At 37.4% G+C, this 18,863-nt stretch overlaps 1 protein-coding gene across 1 annotated transcript in view; it reads left to right on the top strand.

Annotated features, from left to right (window-relative positions):
* cdkal1 (CDK5 regulatory subunit associated protein 1-like 1) overlaps positions 1-18,863 on the top strand; it is a 176,699-nt gene that overhangs the window by 9,772 nt on the left and 148,064 nt on the right. Inside the window, 1 exon segment of the mRNA XM_043261055.1 lies at positions 16,658-16,742. Within this exon segment, the coding sequence (XP_043116990.1) occupies positions 16,658-16,742 (85 nt within the window).

The following is an 18,863-nucleotide window of genomic DNA, read 5'->3' as shown; positions in this document are numbered from 1 at the left end:
AGTGCTGTTCCAGGCCGGCACTAGTTGTCTTTGCTCCATGTCAAAATAGCATTTTTCTCACTCACAAATGCATATAAAGAGAAAAAAGCCCTTCGCTTCCTTAACAGAAGGACGAGTAATTAAAGTGGCAGTGAAGGCCATTAGGAGTGAAGCTGAAACCACCGAAGACAAGCTTGTTTATTGCTGCCGTGGAAAAAGATGGCAGCTTTTAAAAGCTACTCTATCTACCCTTTTTTTTTCCTCCCTTTTATTCACCAGCAACATAAGCCACATAACGGCTTTTTTGGCCTTCAGTTTTAATGAATGCATTAGCCTGACCACCTGCTGAAGGAGTGCGGTGTGGATGGGTGACCTGAGAGGACAGGACTTGTTATGGATTAATTCTGCATGTCTGGACCCTCTGCCTCTTTGGTGCAGCCATGCTGGATAAATACAAATGAAAGAGCAAAATGCTTTTGAAAGCCTCAGGTGACTCATGGACGCAAGAGCAATTTGCCTACATTGCACACAGTTTGATTCGGCAAAGCAAAAGGTCTAAGTCGAAGCAAATGAGAAGTCACTGACCTTCTTGTGTTGTGAAAATGGTGAATAATTGCATGCACATGACTAGCATTAGCAAATATGGGCTGAGGGAAGGCCGTCTGCACAATGGTTGCTAAAAAAGAAAAGACTTTGTTACTTTGTGAATTATGATTCTTGAAGTTATTGGTTATTTAATGCTTCTCTGTAAAAAATAACAAAACAACAAAACTAGAAATAATATTATTAAATGCTACTAATAACATTAATTAAAAACATCTAAGATTCAGGCTATTGCAAAATATTTTATTTCCATCACTCACAGTAGTCAAAGTTTGCATTAGCTCTCATCCTCTTGTGTCTGACTCCTGAATAGTAATCATGTTGATTATTAGTGCGGGGTGATTTGCTGAAATCAAACTGTATAATACCAGCGAAGTGGCCTGTGATGGACCCTGTAGGGGTGAGATAGATGACCAATACTGTGTTCTTGGCAGTTTGTTGAACCTTAATCTATTTACCATCAAGCACACATTTCCGTTTTGTTGATATGTTGCTTCATTTCTTCACGTTATAGATATCTGACCAGTGCTCTAGACTAACTTGTGTGCCTAACCTTTTTTTTCTGAGGTGCACAAAAGGCACAAAAGTTAGGTGCAACCAGTTTTTTCCAAGATTTAGAAGTTCCCTTTTTTTTTTTTTTTTTTTTTTTTTTTTTTTAAATCGCTGTCCATATAGGCAGTATTGACTTGTAAATGATTAAATAACAATCTGGTAACAAAGTTCTTTATTTGAAGCACAGTTCTACAAGAAAGTTAACTTAACTCTTAAAATGCCTATCCCTTAAACAGAACATTTTATGAAAGCTGTATTACAATTACCTATTAATGTTATAGAAGTTACTGAGTGATTCTCAAGTTTTGTTTTTTTTTCTGTTTTTTGCTTGATTAACATTATTAGCCTAATACAAGAAATGCATTGATCCATCTGATATACATTCAATATTTTCTTAACTGTTTAAGATATATCTAACTGCATTATCTTGAATACTCTCTGATTGCAGCACAAGCATTTTAACTTCACACACATAACGGAGTACCTGGACAACGGCCAATCAGAGACGGAGATCTTATCATTTTCTTTTCTTCACCAAATGAAACCCTTTCAGCGTACATTTTTTGTGTTACGGCTATTGTAGCATATAGACCCTGGCACTGTGGGGAAAGTGAACAAAGTAAATGATTGTGTTTTTATTTTGAATTAATCTATGGTTTGGTATTGATTAGGCATTAACCGGCTTGACATGTTTTCGATTGTGAGCGGTTGTTTTCCAGAGTGTCCTTGAGTGTGGGGCCTTTTGTAATAACCCTCTGTGACTGCATTAATATCTCATGCAGTTTATATCAATGGGATCAGGCTTTGCTGTGGTGGCTGTAGACCGATCCCTCGTCAATGAGGCTCTGGGATTTGAGGCCTGTCTCCTGCCTCTCACTGATAAACTGTCAGGTCCAATCGACAGGATCATGTTCATCCTCACTCCCTCGGCTCCGCACTTGTCCTTTCTGGGAAGAAGAAAATGTTGTGTACAAATGTGGTTCAGGCAGTGAAAACACCCAGAGGAATGTCTGGTCAGTTTTATTAAATAGAGTTTGGAAGTGTTTGTGAGCTGAATGCTGGCTTGGCTTAATTGTTCAGAAGAATTTCTCCTTGTGTGAGAGCATTTGATGTTAGTATAACATTGGATGGCAGGTTCAAGCCAGGTTTTTGCAGCAAAGTGAAAGTTGTAGAAACCTGACCATTTAATTACCTTAACAAAATAAATATCTACATGGAAAAATTGTATTTCTTAGTTTTTGAATGTCCTAATGGTTCATATCGTTTCTAATAACAAAATAAAAGCAGGTTTACGTTGTCTGATATTGTCACTTTTTTGTCTCTTAGAAATGCACATTATCAAAACCTGCAACGTAAAAAAATGTTGCAATTTTTTTTAGCATACATTTAAATCACGATAAGCACACTTACAACCATACATGTAGCACCTCAATACCATATCCCACAATTCTGCCACAATACCATGCTGTAGTGAGTGTTACTATAGTAAATCCATGGCATGTGTAAAGCCTTCTGTCTCGTTGCACACCGCGTTTCTCGTTAAAGTCATTTGTGTTTATCGCTTTATATATACTTTTTAAAAATAAAGCTGATAATGATTATTTGTTTATAATTCTGTAACAGTTGCAACCAGACCAATACTAATAACAATAAGCAGAGTAAGTGGACATGATGTGGATTGGAGCTGACTGTGTGAGGGTGAAGTCAGGAGCGCTGACCTCACAGTAGCCTGACCGTCTGGCGTGCCGTGTTCAGCTGTCCAGACTGACCTCTGCTAAGCCCACCTGCAAGTGTGAAATCTGTACTGCGCTCGCCAGTTTTTAGCCAGGAAAATGTGTAGGACATTTCTTTGGTGCGTGAGGAAAGTGATGTCACCCGAGAGCCATCTGCTGCTGCGAGAGAGGAGTTTAACTCGTAAACACGGGTGAGGTCATGGGCGGCCGTCTGTCGGCTCTGGAGTGCAGAGAGTCGCTGCTCATGTTGTCTGGTCTACTGGGCATGGAGGTCTGCTCAGGCTGACATTACCTAACCAGTGTCATCATTTTGTTCATAATGGATTTGTTTATTATATGAATATGAATACTTTTACCCTTAATCTCCCTGTAAACTATCTCATGTAAAATATAATGGCATGTGGTTCCAGACATTAGCTGTCTGTGTAGAAGTTTTTGAACAGGCAAAATAGGTGAAGACATAGGCATTCATTCATACACAAATAATTCTTCTAGCATTATTATTATGAATTTGTGTCCTGCAAAATAGTTCCACATGAGTCCTTGCTGTGATCGTTGTTTCCTGAAAGTTTGGAGATGACTCGAGACGTTGTTTTTAAGTAGGAAGTTGTCTGGAACACCGCTTTAGTCACGCAGGTTTCGCATGATATTAAGATTACTAAATAATGAGCTCCTGTTGCATTGTTTTTGTTCAGGCTTCTAAATACATGTGTGTGAAACGGACACACATGCGATAAAAGCACATCTCTCAGAGCCTGACCTATATTCTGTTGGGTCTGCTCGAATTAGTTTACTTGGAGGGAAGTCGTCTGGAGTGTATTGATCAGTTGATTTCACACTGCACAGAGAGATGGAAATATCCTCTGCCTCTGCTTTAATCTGCCATTCAGACATTTTAACCTGTAGCCTACCTAGCAAATTTTGTTATAAACAAACCAACCAGAGCAAGCCAAATGCTTTTCTAATAAAACATTAAATATGTTGGTGTGTGTAAAACTCTTCTTAAAATGACTTATGACAATTCTTGATAAGATTATGCACACATGTACAAATGTAATGAAATTGTTAATGAGCTCTATCCAGGCTTTAAATATTTATCATTCTTTTTGTACATATTTTTGCACACTTCAAACTGGACTGGACTGGACTATTCTCAGACGCAGCACAGCTGTTCTAGATCCAGTGTGGCTATAATGCTGTTAGGAACACAAATCCAGCAAAGCTGAGGAGTTTGCATCATGAAGCAGAAACACTAGAACTATGCCATTACAGCTAAACTAAGTTTAAACTAAGTTCTCATACACATACACGTTTACATTTAAAACACACAAGTTACAAAAACAGTAAGTTATCTCTGTGAAGGAAAACAGCTGGGAAAGAAATCATGTTACATGTGTGGCAGCAGCTATATATATATATATATATATATATATATATATATATATATATATATATATATATATATATATATATATATATATATATATATATAATAAATCTGTAAATCTGCTGCTCTCTCGTCTCCTCTGAAGCTGGGACACTAAGTTGTGTTCTGTGCTTGTCTGTGCATCCAAAGACTGAACAGTTAGCATATTTTGCTAAAACTTTTTTCATGGCATTAGAACTGGTGACCATTGTTGCTTGTGAAATCAAAATGGCGCAGTAGCTGGTGGAAATATACAGATTAAGGGGTGGTAATATTATAAGAGATCCCTTTGCAACGCCTTTAGGGGAACAAGATCAAATGCGCTTGTTTTTTCAGATGCTTGTAGAAAAAGGCTTACTAAAACAAAGTTACTGGGTTACTCTTCAATGTTTCCTTGGTTGGTAGACACACTAGGGACCTGATTATAGCACCTAAAACCTGGAAAAGGTCAGATTGTCATGATATGATATATCATGATATTTAAGGTTCCTTTCTCTGTATTAAGAAAACATTAAAGGTTTAGCTTACCCAAAAATTAAAACTAGCCTGAGGGAAAGGAGATAAAGACTTACTGTAATGAACCCACGCCTTTCTGTAAGATAAATATCTATATTCAAAGGTAATAAACATATTTCTTTCACTTCTCTCTTGTTCTCGCTCAATGATCGTCACTAATCACACATTGCATTATGTCTTATTTTATCTGTCGGGACTGCTTATTATTACCACAAATTATTACTTAGAAAAATGGATGGATTTACTACAGGAGGCCTTTATTCTCCCCCTCGGGCCCTGTGGGGGAAGTTTTATTGAATTTTATGCACTGTATTTAGCGTGTTTTGGACTGTGAATGGGAAACACCTGCACACTGCAATGGTAGAGCTTATAAATGCCAGGACATTTTTTTTTTTATAACTGATAGGATTCATCTGTAAAAATTGTCATATACACATACAATGGTGTAAAACACTGGCTAGTTTTCTTTAATTACAACTTTTGCCTAAAACTCCTATATTGCCTATTAATATCCTAATAATATAATCATAATATGGTCATACAGAATATTTGATTTATAAACACTGATGATGCTAATGATAAGCATGCTGATAAGCAATTAGTTGTGAGAATTGGAGGATGTTAAGGATGCTTGTTGATCTGGAGTGGTTTATCAGGCTGTGTCTGCCTGTAATAGTAGGAGATTGCCTCATCATCATTTAGATTTTAACTTTTGATATTTGGTGTGGGACGCTGCATGTGTCATTTGCATATAAAGAGGCACCTGCAGGTTCCAGGGAACATCCGCTGTGGTTTAAACCTAGTCTTTTTGCTTTCACTTCTTTCTCTGTTCACACACGTCTGGGCTTTAAGAAACATGGGTGCATTCAGAGAAAATTCATTTGATGACACATCTAAACCATGAGTGTCTGAAATGGCATTGAGATGGAATGAAACCAGACATTCATTACAAGAGTGATTCAGCATTATAAGGCCAGATAATAAACATCTGCAAATAGATGGCTATAATAGTTGTGTATGATTGACAGAATGCATTTCTCACAGATGGATGCTGCTGTTATTTAAGTTAAAATCATAAATGCTCATATCAAATGATCTGTAATAGACAAAAAAGTACTTAAACTTGTTTTATGACACTACTGTTAGATCCAGTACAGTAGCGCTGTATTGTCTTTTATTTTCAGTATTTCTAACAATCTTGCGTCAAATTGTACCCTTTTTGAAAATGAATCCACAGGAAAATTAAGTTAATAAACGTCAGAGTTAATTCAAAATAAAGCTCAGCTGTTTTTCCTAATGTTGGGATCAGAGGGAAGGCAATGGATTTCCGTGGCCTTCAGAGTAATCGGTTGAATTATACAGGTTTTCCAGGGAGATGTTTGTGTCGCTTTTTTTTTTTTTTTTTTTTTTTTTTTTAAAGTGAAGGTCAACTGTCAGTCATATGACCTCTTGCTCAGACCATACAAATTTTTATGCATATACAGCTAAATGTGTCTCTGTGTGGACGGGCTTAATTCATGCAGCTCCTTTCTCTTTTTCTCCAGGTTCATTAAAGCAGCACACATTTACAGCTGTACACACACTGAGTATATTATCTTATACCCTACAGGTCAGATGGAGTGGTTTGTGCGTGAGCCTGTGCTAACAGGTCCTAAGCCTGAAAACCTCACACATGGATCCACATGTGTTTGCTGTGCCTTTACAGCCACTCTCAGTTAAAACGTCTGACTTTGCTGATGAAACAGGGTGTTTGGCGTTAGCAGCAGGGTCATTGTGAGGTTTCACTTTCACATTTCAAATGGCCCCCTATAGTGAGGACTGTCACTTTGATATAGATTGCTTGCTGCTTATCATATGATTATGATATGAAATGGGTAGCTCCAGTAATAAGATTAAATATTTCTGTCACAGAAATTGTATAAAGTGTAGTTAATATTCAATGTTCAATAAATTTTTACCAGTACCTTTTACGTTGTTGCAGTTCCATTGATCTCTGTGGCTTTACTTTTCTGTTGACTGCTTTCAAATGATTAGCCAAGACTTGTGTGTTTAGATTCGGGGCATGTAGCAATCACTGTATCAGCTATCAGGATTTTATCAGCTTTTTTGCTTTCCTCTAGTTATAGGACATCTCTTGATTGTTCTGTGATTATTCACGTTTAAGCCAGCATTCACTGGGCTTTATTCTTTTCAAAATGCTTTAATGCCTGCCTCTGTTGATCTGGAGTGTAGGTTTGAGAGATGTGTGTGTGTGTGTGTGTGTGTGTGTGTGTGTGTGTGTAGTTTTTTTTTTTTCTTCATTCACGTTCATTCATGGAGTGCAGATATTCAGTTTGTAGTCGTGCTTGTGTGAGCATTAAGCTCTTTGGTGTTTAAGGGTTCTCTTCATCGTGAAATAAATGCAGGGCTGGTATTTGCATGCAATTTGCATAAAGCCCCTGGAGGCTGTTTGAAATGGCAAGAGGCTAAATTCTGTTTATTACCCAGACCTTAACTAGTTTTTAGTTTTGTTGAATTTGCATCTCATTTGCATGGTGGGAACTGAGGCTTAGGTGAGCTAAATTCTTTTAATTTTTGAGAACTAGGAACTGTTTTGATTTGATTTGAAGTGAACAGAATAGCACAGCAGGAAGAGAAGTGGGGTGTAGATGTGCTGGTATTTCTGTAGTCTCATTACAAGAAGTAATCTGTAATCTCCCATGGCAATGACTATCAAAAAAATAGTTCCTTCAAGACTAAACTGTATCACGATACGTGATTAAAATTCCCTTCTTAACATGCAATTAATTTGTTTAATTGAGGGTTTCATTATTCACAGTTTTGTGTGGAAATATGAATATGGATCGTTTTAGTCTGACTGTGCCTAAAAAGCACTTGACGAGACTAACTGAGTCGTTAGAACAAAGGACCCTAGACTCCTGGAGCTGACAGCATCTCAGGGGCCGGTGAGGACTTCTGGCCCTGTCCACTGTAAGGCTGTGTCTTGTGCTCAGTTTACATAACTGTCAGTGTGTTCGGCTCCGTACAGATCAAGCCTGGGACATCCAAGAGCTGTCCGTGTGGGAGCTAAATGCATTTCTGTCTCTATTTCTGTTTTATTCTCTTTCTATAAGAGGATGTCTTTAGTCTTCATGTCTTTCTTTTTTTGTTGATTTTTGTTGCACGTGATTCCATTTCCTTGGCAGCTAACAAAGGTTGATGTTTCAGAATAGTAATAAAACTGACTCCATAACAACTCCTTTAAAATGTTCAGCTGTTACTGTGAAATAAGAAGCGATTTGACCCGACGATCTGAGCTGTTCTGCTTTCACCCAGTTTGGAGCAGCTATGTTTATGGGTCTAAGTAACAGAAGAGCTCAAACACACACATGCTCTCAGACAGGTCCTCCTGTGACAGATGAGCCCATCTCACACCTGCTGCTAATATTATCTCCTGTAGGGAAAGATATTCCTTCCACTTTTTCAAAGCCACAATTTTGTGCCGTTGGTAAGCTGGACATGCTCAGAACGGAGAGGTCTTTGGAGATGTATGATTTACTGTTGTATGAGGGTCTTCTCACTCATGAACGACGCATTCTGTAATGCTTATGAAATCATCTTTAGACCCATTTTCCAAGCTTCAGGGCGCAGGGAGGTAAAAGCAACAACCTGTTTTGTTTAGGCAGGATAAAGATTCACTTTGCTTGGCCGGTCTTCTGGAGATCAGTATTGCTGTGATTTGTATGACCATTAGTAATCATTTACTTGCCCTCATTATTTTATAAATCCCTGTGTCTTTTCTCTGTGAACACACAGTATTCTGGTCAAAAATCTTCTGTAAATCAGTGAATTTAAGTGCTTACATTTTGGTTTGTTTGTTACAGTAAACTTGGTTTTATTTCACAATACCTATTTTGAGCATGTATTATGTACAGTATAAATGTTCATTTATAGGTTATACACTTCTATCCCAGTTCATTTTAACTGCTTAAAAAACAAACCAACAACTTTTTCAAAATGTCTTCTTTTTTATGCTCCACAGCAAAAAAATCAGCTTTTCAAAAAAAAAAAAAAAAAAAAAAATGGAAAACAACTATTTAAGTTGTTGAATTTTTACTTAACACTAAACATTTCTTAAATATACTTATACCAGCAGCAGAATTTTTAAATTTAACTTAAAATGAATAAGCTAGAAAATGTATATTTTTGGTCATTTTTGTGAAATTTGTTCAACTCAAATTAGGAAACATAACGTTCTGGAGTTTATTTACTAATCATTTGTCATTTTGCAATTTGGTTATCACACAGTAGCCAGAAACAGCCACCCTTCTTCTTCTCATCGGAGACGTGAGATGCAGTACAAAACATGCATGGAATGATTGTTATGTCTTTTTATTTTTTAATGCCTTTACAATGTCGACATGTTCTGCATAATTTATTTGGTCTTTTCGGTTATTTTCAGTTGCCAAACATTCAGTATATCCCTAGAATTAAACTTGACACACATTAAACAAAATGACACACATTTATGAATTCAAACACACATTACCTTACAGATAACATTTGTTCTTAAATAAAGCGATTACATGTGTTTTAAAGATGTACTTCTTGCACGCTGCGGGAGGACAGCGGTAAGTTTGTGCAGCTTTTCCCAGGTAGAGCGAACAAGTAACATTTTAAAATAATTAATACAAGGCGGTAAAGAAAAGTTACCGCTGCGGCCCGGAGGAAGAGACCTGTTATGCAGCTCAACTCAGGTATTACTACAGAAACCTAAACCTGGCTGTATATATTGGAAATAACATTGAATTGAAAAAAAAAAAAAAAAAAAAAAAAAAGACTTACCATTAGTGTTTAATGACAGAGCAGGTGCTGAGGAGATGTTGTACAGATGTGTTTTTATGTTTGTTTGGTGTTTTTTTTTATTGGTTTTATGGTTATTTAGCATATATTTTTAATATTTAGAATTACAAATAACAAATATTATTCAGAATGCACTTAAAATCTACAACACCACACCACGCAGATTTCTATTTATTAGGCAGATTTCTTAGTATTCTGTTGGATACAGTATTTATTTCCCTTTTAATTATAATTTTAATATGTATTAAATATGTATTTGTGAAACATAATCAAATACTTTGACACAAACTATTTGATTATTTTACATATTAATTAAAGTTAGTAATTATAGTAAAGTCAATTAAAGTTAAATATGCCTAATATCGGCATGATCATCCTCAAGATGTGAACATCAGGAAGTTCTAACCAACCTGAGGATTGGTGGGTTACTTGTGTGTTTGGATGGTGGTTAGAAGAGAAAGATTACCTCTGGTAACTGTAAACACACATGATTGAAGACCGTAAGGATGAGCTGAAATCGTATGTTAATGGCTGTGCTGTCACACCCCTGGCAATCCCAACGCCGGTTAAATTGTACAACAGCTGGCGTCTTTATTTAATACTTGGTCTGTTTGCCGAGCAAACGGACAGGTGTACTTTTGTTCAAAGTTCTCCCTCTGTGTGAATATGACCTGTCAGCACTTCACAAGCAAAAACATAATCATATACACAATGGCATGTAAATATTTGCAGTAGCTATTATTGTTCCCTTCAGCAGCAGGTTTGTCACAATATCAGAGAGCGAGAAAGACCGAGAGAAAGAGTGTTTTCATGAGGTCATGAGGAAGAATCGGTCTTCAGTCAGGCATTTTTTGTTACTCTGATTGTAAAACAGAAATGATTCCGGGTCAAGTCCATACTTACATGGGTATTTTTAAAAACTGTTTTTTTTTTTTTTTCTTCCCAAATCTGTCAACATGAAAATGCACATTTAAGCAAAGTCGAGCATGCCAAACCAACAGGTAGTGATATAATCTCAACTGTAAAGCCATGCTGTCCAATCAGAAGCCTGAAAAGGTTTCTAGTAGGTGGAGATAACGCTCGTGCACATGATAGTTTTTATAAAACATCTTTAGTTTCAGTGACCCGGTGCAGCGTTTACATATAGATGTAGAACCACTAAAACCACACAGAAAAGCTGTGGTTCTGAAAATAACTGCATTCGTGTGGACAGGGCCTAAGATTGACAGCTAGTGGTTGAAAAGAGTACTGCAAAAACAAAGGCATTCACAATCAGAATGGGCTTTATTGTCAGGTATGTTTACACATACAAGCAATTTGTTTTAATGACAGAAGCTCAGTACAGTGCTCAGCGCAGACATCATCTAAAGTAAGTGTATCCTGCAGACTGAATGTGAAAGGAGAGTTCACCTGGAGCAGCTGTGTTTAGCTGTCATCAACCTTTTTAGGATGGACCATTCTCTACACAAGATTAATTTTAGGAGAAGCGGGAGGTGGATTTTATATATTTTGTATTGCAAGAACACACGTTTCCTTGAACACTGTTGCTGTTGTTTATTTTCCCTGTAAATGCAATAACATATTTTAGTGCAGGTACTGGAAGTGATTTCATGGCTTTTCAGGAGTGCAGTTTTACAGAGCAACTCAAAAGCATGTTTATATATAAATTGTGTAACCAGACAGAAACGTATGAGAGTGTGTGTGTGTGTGTGTGTGTGTGTGCTAGAGCCACTGCTGTGAGCTTCAGGATGCGGGTTATGTTTAATTATTCCTCATGGAGACTCAATTAAGCGATAGCGGGATCAGAGGAGTCGTCTGAATAATCACACCGTTCAGATCTACGAGAGTAGTCTGAGAAAATAGCAGGAAAGTGTTTCAGATGAATGGGAGAATGCTGCCGGAGACAACATTTATTGGTTTAATGACTAAAAACTCTTTAATGATCTCGTTTTAGGCTTCATTGAGCTGTTGAGAAATGGTCATCATGGCTTATTACGGTTTATGAGGTGGAGGATCTCTGACCGTCTGACCCAGCACTTTTTCGCCACTTAATCCCATATGCCCTGCTGTGATTCTAAAATAAAGAGAAAGGCCTGACTGGTTTTAATACGCTGGCAGTATAAGGCGTCCTGAAACTGTTTGCAGTTAGTGCAGTGAAGTGCGTCTGAAACGCTGCTCCGCTTTCTCAAGGTCAGGAGGATTGGGCTGGTCATCTTCATGTGTCTTCTGGTGTTTAGAGAAGTCTTAGACACAGTGGAAATGAGGAGGCCCACTGGATCTTTAGTGTCAATGTGAGAGAAGTGTTTGACAGCAGTAATGCAGCGTAAAATAGGTCTCTTTCATAACCTTGTGCTGAACTCGGCTTATAAGAGTCTTGATGATCAGCAGTTGGAGGAACATCAAAGAGTGTTTGAAAGCTTTGAGTTGCTGCAGAAATAACTCATTTACTCTATAACACAGATCTGCAGCAGGAAGAAATGGGAAATACTTTATACCCGGCTATATCAGATATTCCTCAGAATAAATCATCAGCAGGCTTTCTGATTTTTGGAATGTTTATTTGGATCTATAATCGGTAATTATTTTACAGGGAACCTTGTCATTTGATACATTACTATAACTTTAAAGGCTAAAAAGTAACTACAGTCCAAACTTTGGAAATCAGTGTATCAGCTACTTAAAATTTAAATTATTTCTATGTATTATATTCTGTGTATGCAGAAACAAACAGGCTTGACATCATTGGATGTAGTCTACACATGTCTGTTTCGATCATACGTGTACGTCGCACCTTACCGGACTGATTGATGCCAGAGGTTTTCCAGGACACCCGCAGCAGTGTACGAGTCGAGTGGAGCAGTACCTGGAGCGGTAGAGAACAGTAGTCGGAGAACTTGTTGTGAACAGTAGCTTCCTGAAAGAAGACTGCACTGTTATACCTAGTGATGACTACTGAATTACCATAATGTTTGTTTTACGATGTTTCTATCTTAAGATGTCAGATGTAGGGAAACACATTGGATCACTTTCATCTTTTTGAATGTGCATCTTCTGTTAGAAATGCAAAGAAATGTCAAAATAAGCGTCCTGGTGTATTTTGTAGTTTACAATTCTGTCCATACAATAATCTGTTTTTTTGCCATTCTGAAAACATTGTAACAACCTGCAATATCAGCAGAACTCATTTTAATATGTATTGGAATATTTGTACAAACACTAAAATATTTTTTTTATTAAACACACTTCACAACACTTTCACATGGCTAGCGAGGAGCTGGTCTGAATCTTCCCTCTGCTGATCATTCTGTTTCACATTCATTTCTTAAGAACACTGCAATCAGTGAGGACAGAGACAGTTCATCCTACTCAAATACAAACCACTCCTTAATACTATTTCAGAGAGAGGTTGTCGAGGCTGACTACTTGTTTTGGTATTTGGTGGTTTAGGACACGTACACAGGCTGGTTGTAAGAGGCCTCTAATGTCCAAGTTGATGGCTAAACCACTAGAGAAATACTGTGCCCTCTCTGCTATTATAGGCAGTCATCGTATATGGTGGAGACATTATTTATACCCACAACAACTAGTATGCTTAGTATTGTGAAGATCTGTTGTATGCCAGTGGCCTATGTATTTATGTCCTGTAAAATGTTGATTTTAAGTGGATTTAACATAAAGAGATGATGCTCCTGTACATGCTCAGGCGCTCTAACACTAGACACAGAGTAATCAGACGACTTGAGACAACTGTAAGACATTTATGTAGAGAGATGGATTAAAACAATCGTGCTCCATAAGCAACTTACGATTGTCATGACAGCAGCTGTGTTTTATAAAGGTTCTTTTCTGTTTGGGTTCTATTGTTTTCTGCAGAAATGAAAAACAAAAGCACAATAAACATCTCTCTGCAGATAAATAATCTTTGACGATGACCCTTCACCTTGAAGCTTCTTTTTTCACTTTTCTTTTATCAGCTTCTGATTGGAATTTCAAATGAATTTCTGAATTTCATGTCTGTGTTTTTTAATGGTTATTTATGAGGTATATTAGTCCATGTAGAATCTCTTGTAGTTTCCTTGTTGTCACGGTCCACACGGTGATTGTGAGACATGACCCTCATGAAAAGAACTTCTATCTTCTAAGACACAGAACCCAGGAACCGCAGGACCGATGTAATCGGCCCTTTTTTTCGAATGTGTTAAGGTTCAGCACACTTCTGACCTCAGTGGTTCTCTCTTAAGGCTGATTTATACTTCTGTGTTAGACCTGCACCGTAGGCTACACCTCAGATTTAATTTTTTCATCTGCGTCGTCATCCACGTTGAAAGCAGAAGAAGTGGCTCATCAGAGAAGAAAATAGCCTTGATGGCGGCAAATAAATATCAATCAATCAGTTAATCACTTTTATTTAACAATACAGATTGTATCAAAGTCCTGAACATCATGAAATAGGAGAATACAATGATAGGATTGTTATAATGATGAGATTGAACAATTTGTTATTAAATGCAGAGATGGTCTCTGTAATCAATTTGACGATAATCGCTAGGACGTGCCCAAATATTAAGTAATTAAATATTTTTTTTAAACATTCTTTCAGCCTCCACTTTATACCACGGCACATCAACATTGTTGTTTTAAAGCTTATTTTGGAAAATAAGATGAAAATAAGGCTTGTGAATGGCTTTCTGAGGGGCTTTGGCAGCAGGTCATGAAAAGCTTCAGAAAGCATCACTGTATTTACTGCAGTTATAGCAATAAGCTGATGAACAGATATGCACCTACTCAGTCAATGAAGTTTTTTAATGTTCATTTTAAGCACATTCACTTGAGACCAGTGGAATAAATGCAATCAGTGTGAGATTTTATGAATGAGCTTGCTTGTTTTTGTCTGTCTTTAGTTAAGTGTGTTTTTATTGCTATTTGAGGCTGTATATAAAAAGAGGTTTGAAATAAGATTGCTTTGATCATAGTTCAGCTGAGAGTGATCTTACAGGTTTACAGGCAACAGAAGTATTAAAACATTACTGTGAAGTCATGCACTATATTAATTATATTTTGGATTTTACTACAAGGCTTTAGGAACAGCAGGTTTCTATGTCTACTACATTCATTCACAATTTGCACACATTCATCTTGATTTTATGTCAAGTTCTGTTTGTCTTGTCATGTTCACACAAATTTCATAATATGAATCACATGTAATTGTATCCATTCGTTTAATTGCTTTGGCTATTTTCTATTGAAAATTTGGTTAGTAGCATCACTGACGATTAATGTCAATTGTATAACGTTTCTTTTAAAAAAACAGAAATAACTAGCTCGATAAACACAATATCTGAGCAGAAGGCTGCTGGTGTCTGGATCTGTTTTTGGTCAGAGCTAAATCTGCTGTAAGCACCAGAATAAGCTGACACAGCGCTGTGTGTGAGTGTGTTTTGGCCGTTGGTGGTGGAACGTCTTTTGTGACTCAGATAAGGACGGTTGCAGCGAGTTCATTCAACTGAAGACAGATTTTACCCAAAACTGCCTTTGCGATTGTCTGAGCTCCAGCCTGCAGGCAAATATATGCAAATGACTTCTAGAGAACATGAGCAGCTGTGAGTAAGATTGTGTGTGTGTATGTGTGTGTGTGTGTGCACTGATATTCACTACGTTGGACCAAATGTCGGAAAAGGAAAGTAAATTCTCCCTTTGTGGGGACATGTTTTTGGTCCCCATGAGGAAACAAGCTTATAAATCACACAGAGTGAAGTGTTTCAAGAATTTAAAATTCATGTAGTTTTGTGTGCTTAGGTTTAGGGGCGGAGTTAGAAAGAACAGTTGGTATGGAAAAAAAAAAACTATTATGCCTATTAGTCTCCATAAAACATAAAAACCTGTGTGTATGTGTGTGCAAGTGCCTCTTTGTAAATCTGGGTAATTATGAATCAGCTGTACTTAAGGTTCGTTGTAAATTTTACTATGCAAATATTTTTCCGAAGTGTCTGTTGAGTTGCTCCAGATCTCTAGAGGTTATGTAAGTGAATGTTTTCTCTTCCTGAAACGCAGGTAAGCGTTCATGAAGCACTGATTTATTCCTGCTCCAGCAATTATTCAGGTGGGTATAGAGACCTGGATCAGGGGTGTTTCGGACGCCTCTTTTCTCATTTGGGTGATTCGTTGCTAGAGCAGTCACAAACTCTCATAAAGGTCGTTGTGAAGTTAGTGTGATGAACATGACAGTTTCCATGAAATGATGACACAATCTACCTGAAGTAAAATAATAGAAAAGTGGTATAAACCATAAGCGTTTATCATGTCTGTTCTCTGTAATGACTCACACAGACTGACTCTAACTACAGTGACTTCATTATTTTGGTTGCACTTTAGTTTGATAATCAACTTCAGAAATTAAATGCATGTAAAGTAAATACATGTCAACTAATTGTCATTAATTCACTTCTACATGTGTACTAACTCTCAGAGTAGACTGTTAGGGTAGGGTTAGGGTTAGTAGAATAAGGTTGTGATAGTCAGTATGTAGTATGTAGTGAACTAAAATAAAGTGTTAGAAGATATTAAGCAGACGGTCTGCTAATAATCTAATGACTTCTAGTTGACGTAGTTACAGAGTTACTGACTGTTAGTCTTAATAGTGGAATATAAACATAAAGTGTTAGCTTTTGTTATTACTAGAGTATGTCCAATATTTATATTATAAACATAACTATGAGCATAAAATGAGAAAAGAGGAAAGTACCATCACTCTAAAGTCATAGTTTGCTTGTCTATAGAAATGCTGATTATTATTGAGGGTATTATTGAAGCGGTTTTCCTGCTCTTTTGATCATTTGATGGTTTAGCATCGCTCTTCTCACAACAGCTGTAAACCTGGGGAGGTCACAGTTTCTATGTCAGATCCATGGAGTATTAACCACAGTATTGTGTTATGACTATGCAAGTAATTTGTGATGGTGGCAGGTATATAACTAACTTCTGCTCCGTTCTGTCTCTGTTTCTCCAGAGAATCCATCTGATGCCGATCTGTGGTTGCTGAACAGTTGCACAGTCAAAAACCCAGCAGAAGATCACTTCAGGAACTCTATCAAGTATGTTTCTGTGACAGTTTGCATTACATATTTATGGCTTGGAGAAATAACGCATACATTTCTGAGAAAGAAATTGTTGCTAAGTGGATAAATTAACTATAAATTAATAATAAACTTTGATCATTGCATTCTGTCTGTGACTCTGTGGAATGGACTGCACGTCGAATTTGAATTGAACTCATTAGATATCCATGTACTATTTGTGAATAAAAATTGCTTTTCATTAGTTTTCATTATTCAAATACTTTAAAAAAGTCCCAACGTTACCAGAATTCTGGTTGTAAAATATTTTGACAACCCATTAATGAGGTATTTGGTGCCACATAGTGCTGTGTGGAGTTAACCCCTATGTAGGGCACTGTAAATCAGTCCCTTATGAGGTTTCATCTCAGTCTCGATGATGCTCATGAAGACGGTGTGTTTGCGTGTCCTTTATCAATTCATTGTGGTTTCGGTAGAGACTCATGTTCTTGTTTCAGCAGTACTTCCTCTCAGAGTGTGAACTTTGACTCTCTGTTAATTTGAGTAAAGCGCTCAGCAGAGTGATCTCTGCATGCTGATGAATGTCTTTCCTCCTGCTGGCCTGAGAGCACGGCAGTCTAGGTTTCTTTCATTGTAATCACTTTGTGAATAATTCCGTTAAGAGCTGTATTCAAGCATATTTTATACCTGCTCTGAAGTGTTCATAGAGATGCCTTTCACACTACATGTTGCTTTGACCATTTATTCCTTAGCTAATGGATGTGCCCTACACAGACGTCATTACAGCTGCTGAGTTTGATCTCTAAGCTGATATTTAGTCGAGTGATAGATCACAGATAAGAGATGTGTGTTAAAGTCTTGTTCAAAGCTTCTGTAACATCAGTGTCCAAATGGCCTTCTTTAGGAACTGAGATGCAGCTGAAAACCCTTCAGATAAAAAAAAAAAAAATCATCAGCAAGTGGCTATAAAATCCTCACAATGTAACATTTTCTCATTTGCAAGGTTCAGTTTTGGGGAATGCGCCACAATTGTTAATTCCACGTAATTTCTGCTATTGTCTTTATTGTCACTTGAGAAATACAAATTAACTTTAAAAACCAAACGCTCAAAGTCGCCTTAATTGTAATGCATATGCAAATGTTATTAAAATTAGTCATTGAAGAATGAGGCCTTTTCAAAACCACACAGTTCTGCAGAATGAAGTGGAGAGAGGATTTCCATAAGAGAGGGAGATTTGAGAGCCATTGCTGTGATGCAAATGCAATTACTGCTGCATTGAGCTGCGCGTCTGACTGCTCGCTGGGTTCCTACGTGTCATTTACATATTGAATTAGTGCGGGGCCTTGCCAATACACACACACACACACACACACACACACACACACACACACACACAGGTTCATATCAGCATCTGTGGGCTCAGAGGCAAACACGAGCGTTACTGCTGAATAAACACACATCATTTACAAAGACTGGACAAAAACGGCAGCTAGTGCTGTGAAAGGAGCAGTCATGCCAATCATCGCAGACAAAAGAACAGACGTACACATTGTGAACACACATCATTTGAGGCCGTTTCAATGCGATGAGTTTTCAGTGTGCATATATCAACATTTCTGTCTGTCTGACTCTTTCTCTCAGTGTTACCCGCATTAAACCAACTCAGCTTTATCTTCACAGAAACCTCCAGCACTGTTAAAGCCAAGTGTGTGACATGATTCCTCAGATTGTGTGTGTTATGTAGAGAGATCAGATGTGACCGGTTTCATCTGCTGCACCAGAAAACCGGCACATGTGTTGAATCCTAGCTGTACCTGTCATCTCTGGAAAATCCCACCCATGGACACATAGCCAGAAATCAACCAATACAATGCATATTAAATGAATGGCCAACAGATTCTTTAGAGTTTCAAAATAAACTATTTAAAATGTATTCTCAGATGAGATGTAACTATGCATTTAAGCTTTTAGTTTCAGTGCTGTAAATGAATCCATCATGGCAAAGGTAACCAAACCTGGCTCTTTATGCAGTGATGCATCCATGCCAGCAGGTGTCAGAATAAAGTTTGACATCCCTGTTTTTAAGACTTTCTTTTGAAGGTTGCAGCTTGTAAAATAATTAAACTATATTTTATGTA

Source organism: Puntigrus tetrazona, chromosome 16, assembly GCF_018831695.1.
Source record: "Puntigrus tetrazona isolate hp1 chromosome 16, ASM1883169v1, whole genome shotgun sequence".
Lineage (NCBI taxonomy): Eukaryota > Metazoa > Chordata > Actinopteri > Cypriniformes > Cyprinidae > Puntigrus > Puntigrus tetrazona.
Note: the sequence above shows the minus strand (reverse complement) of the source record. Positions and strands in the feature narration are given on the sequence as shown.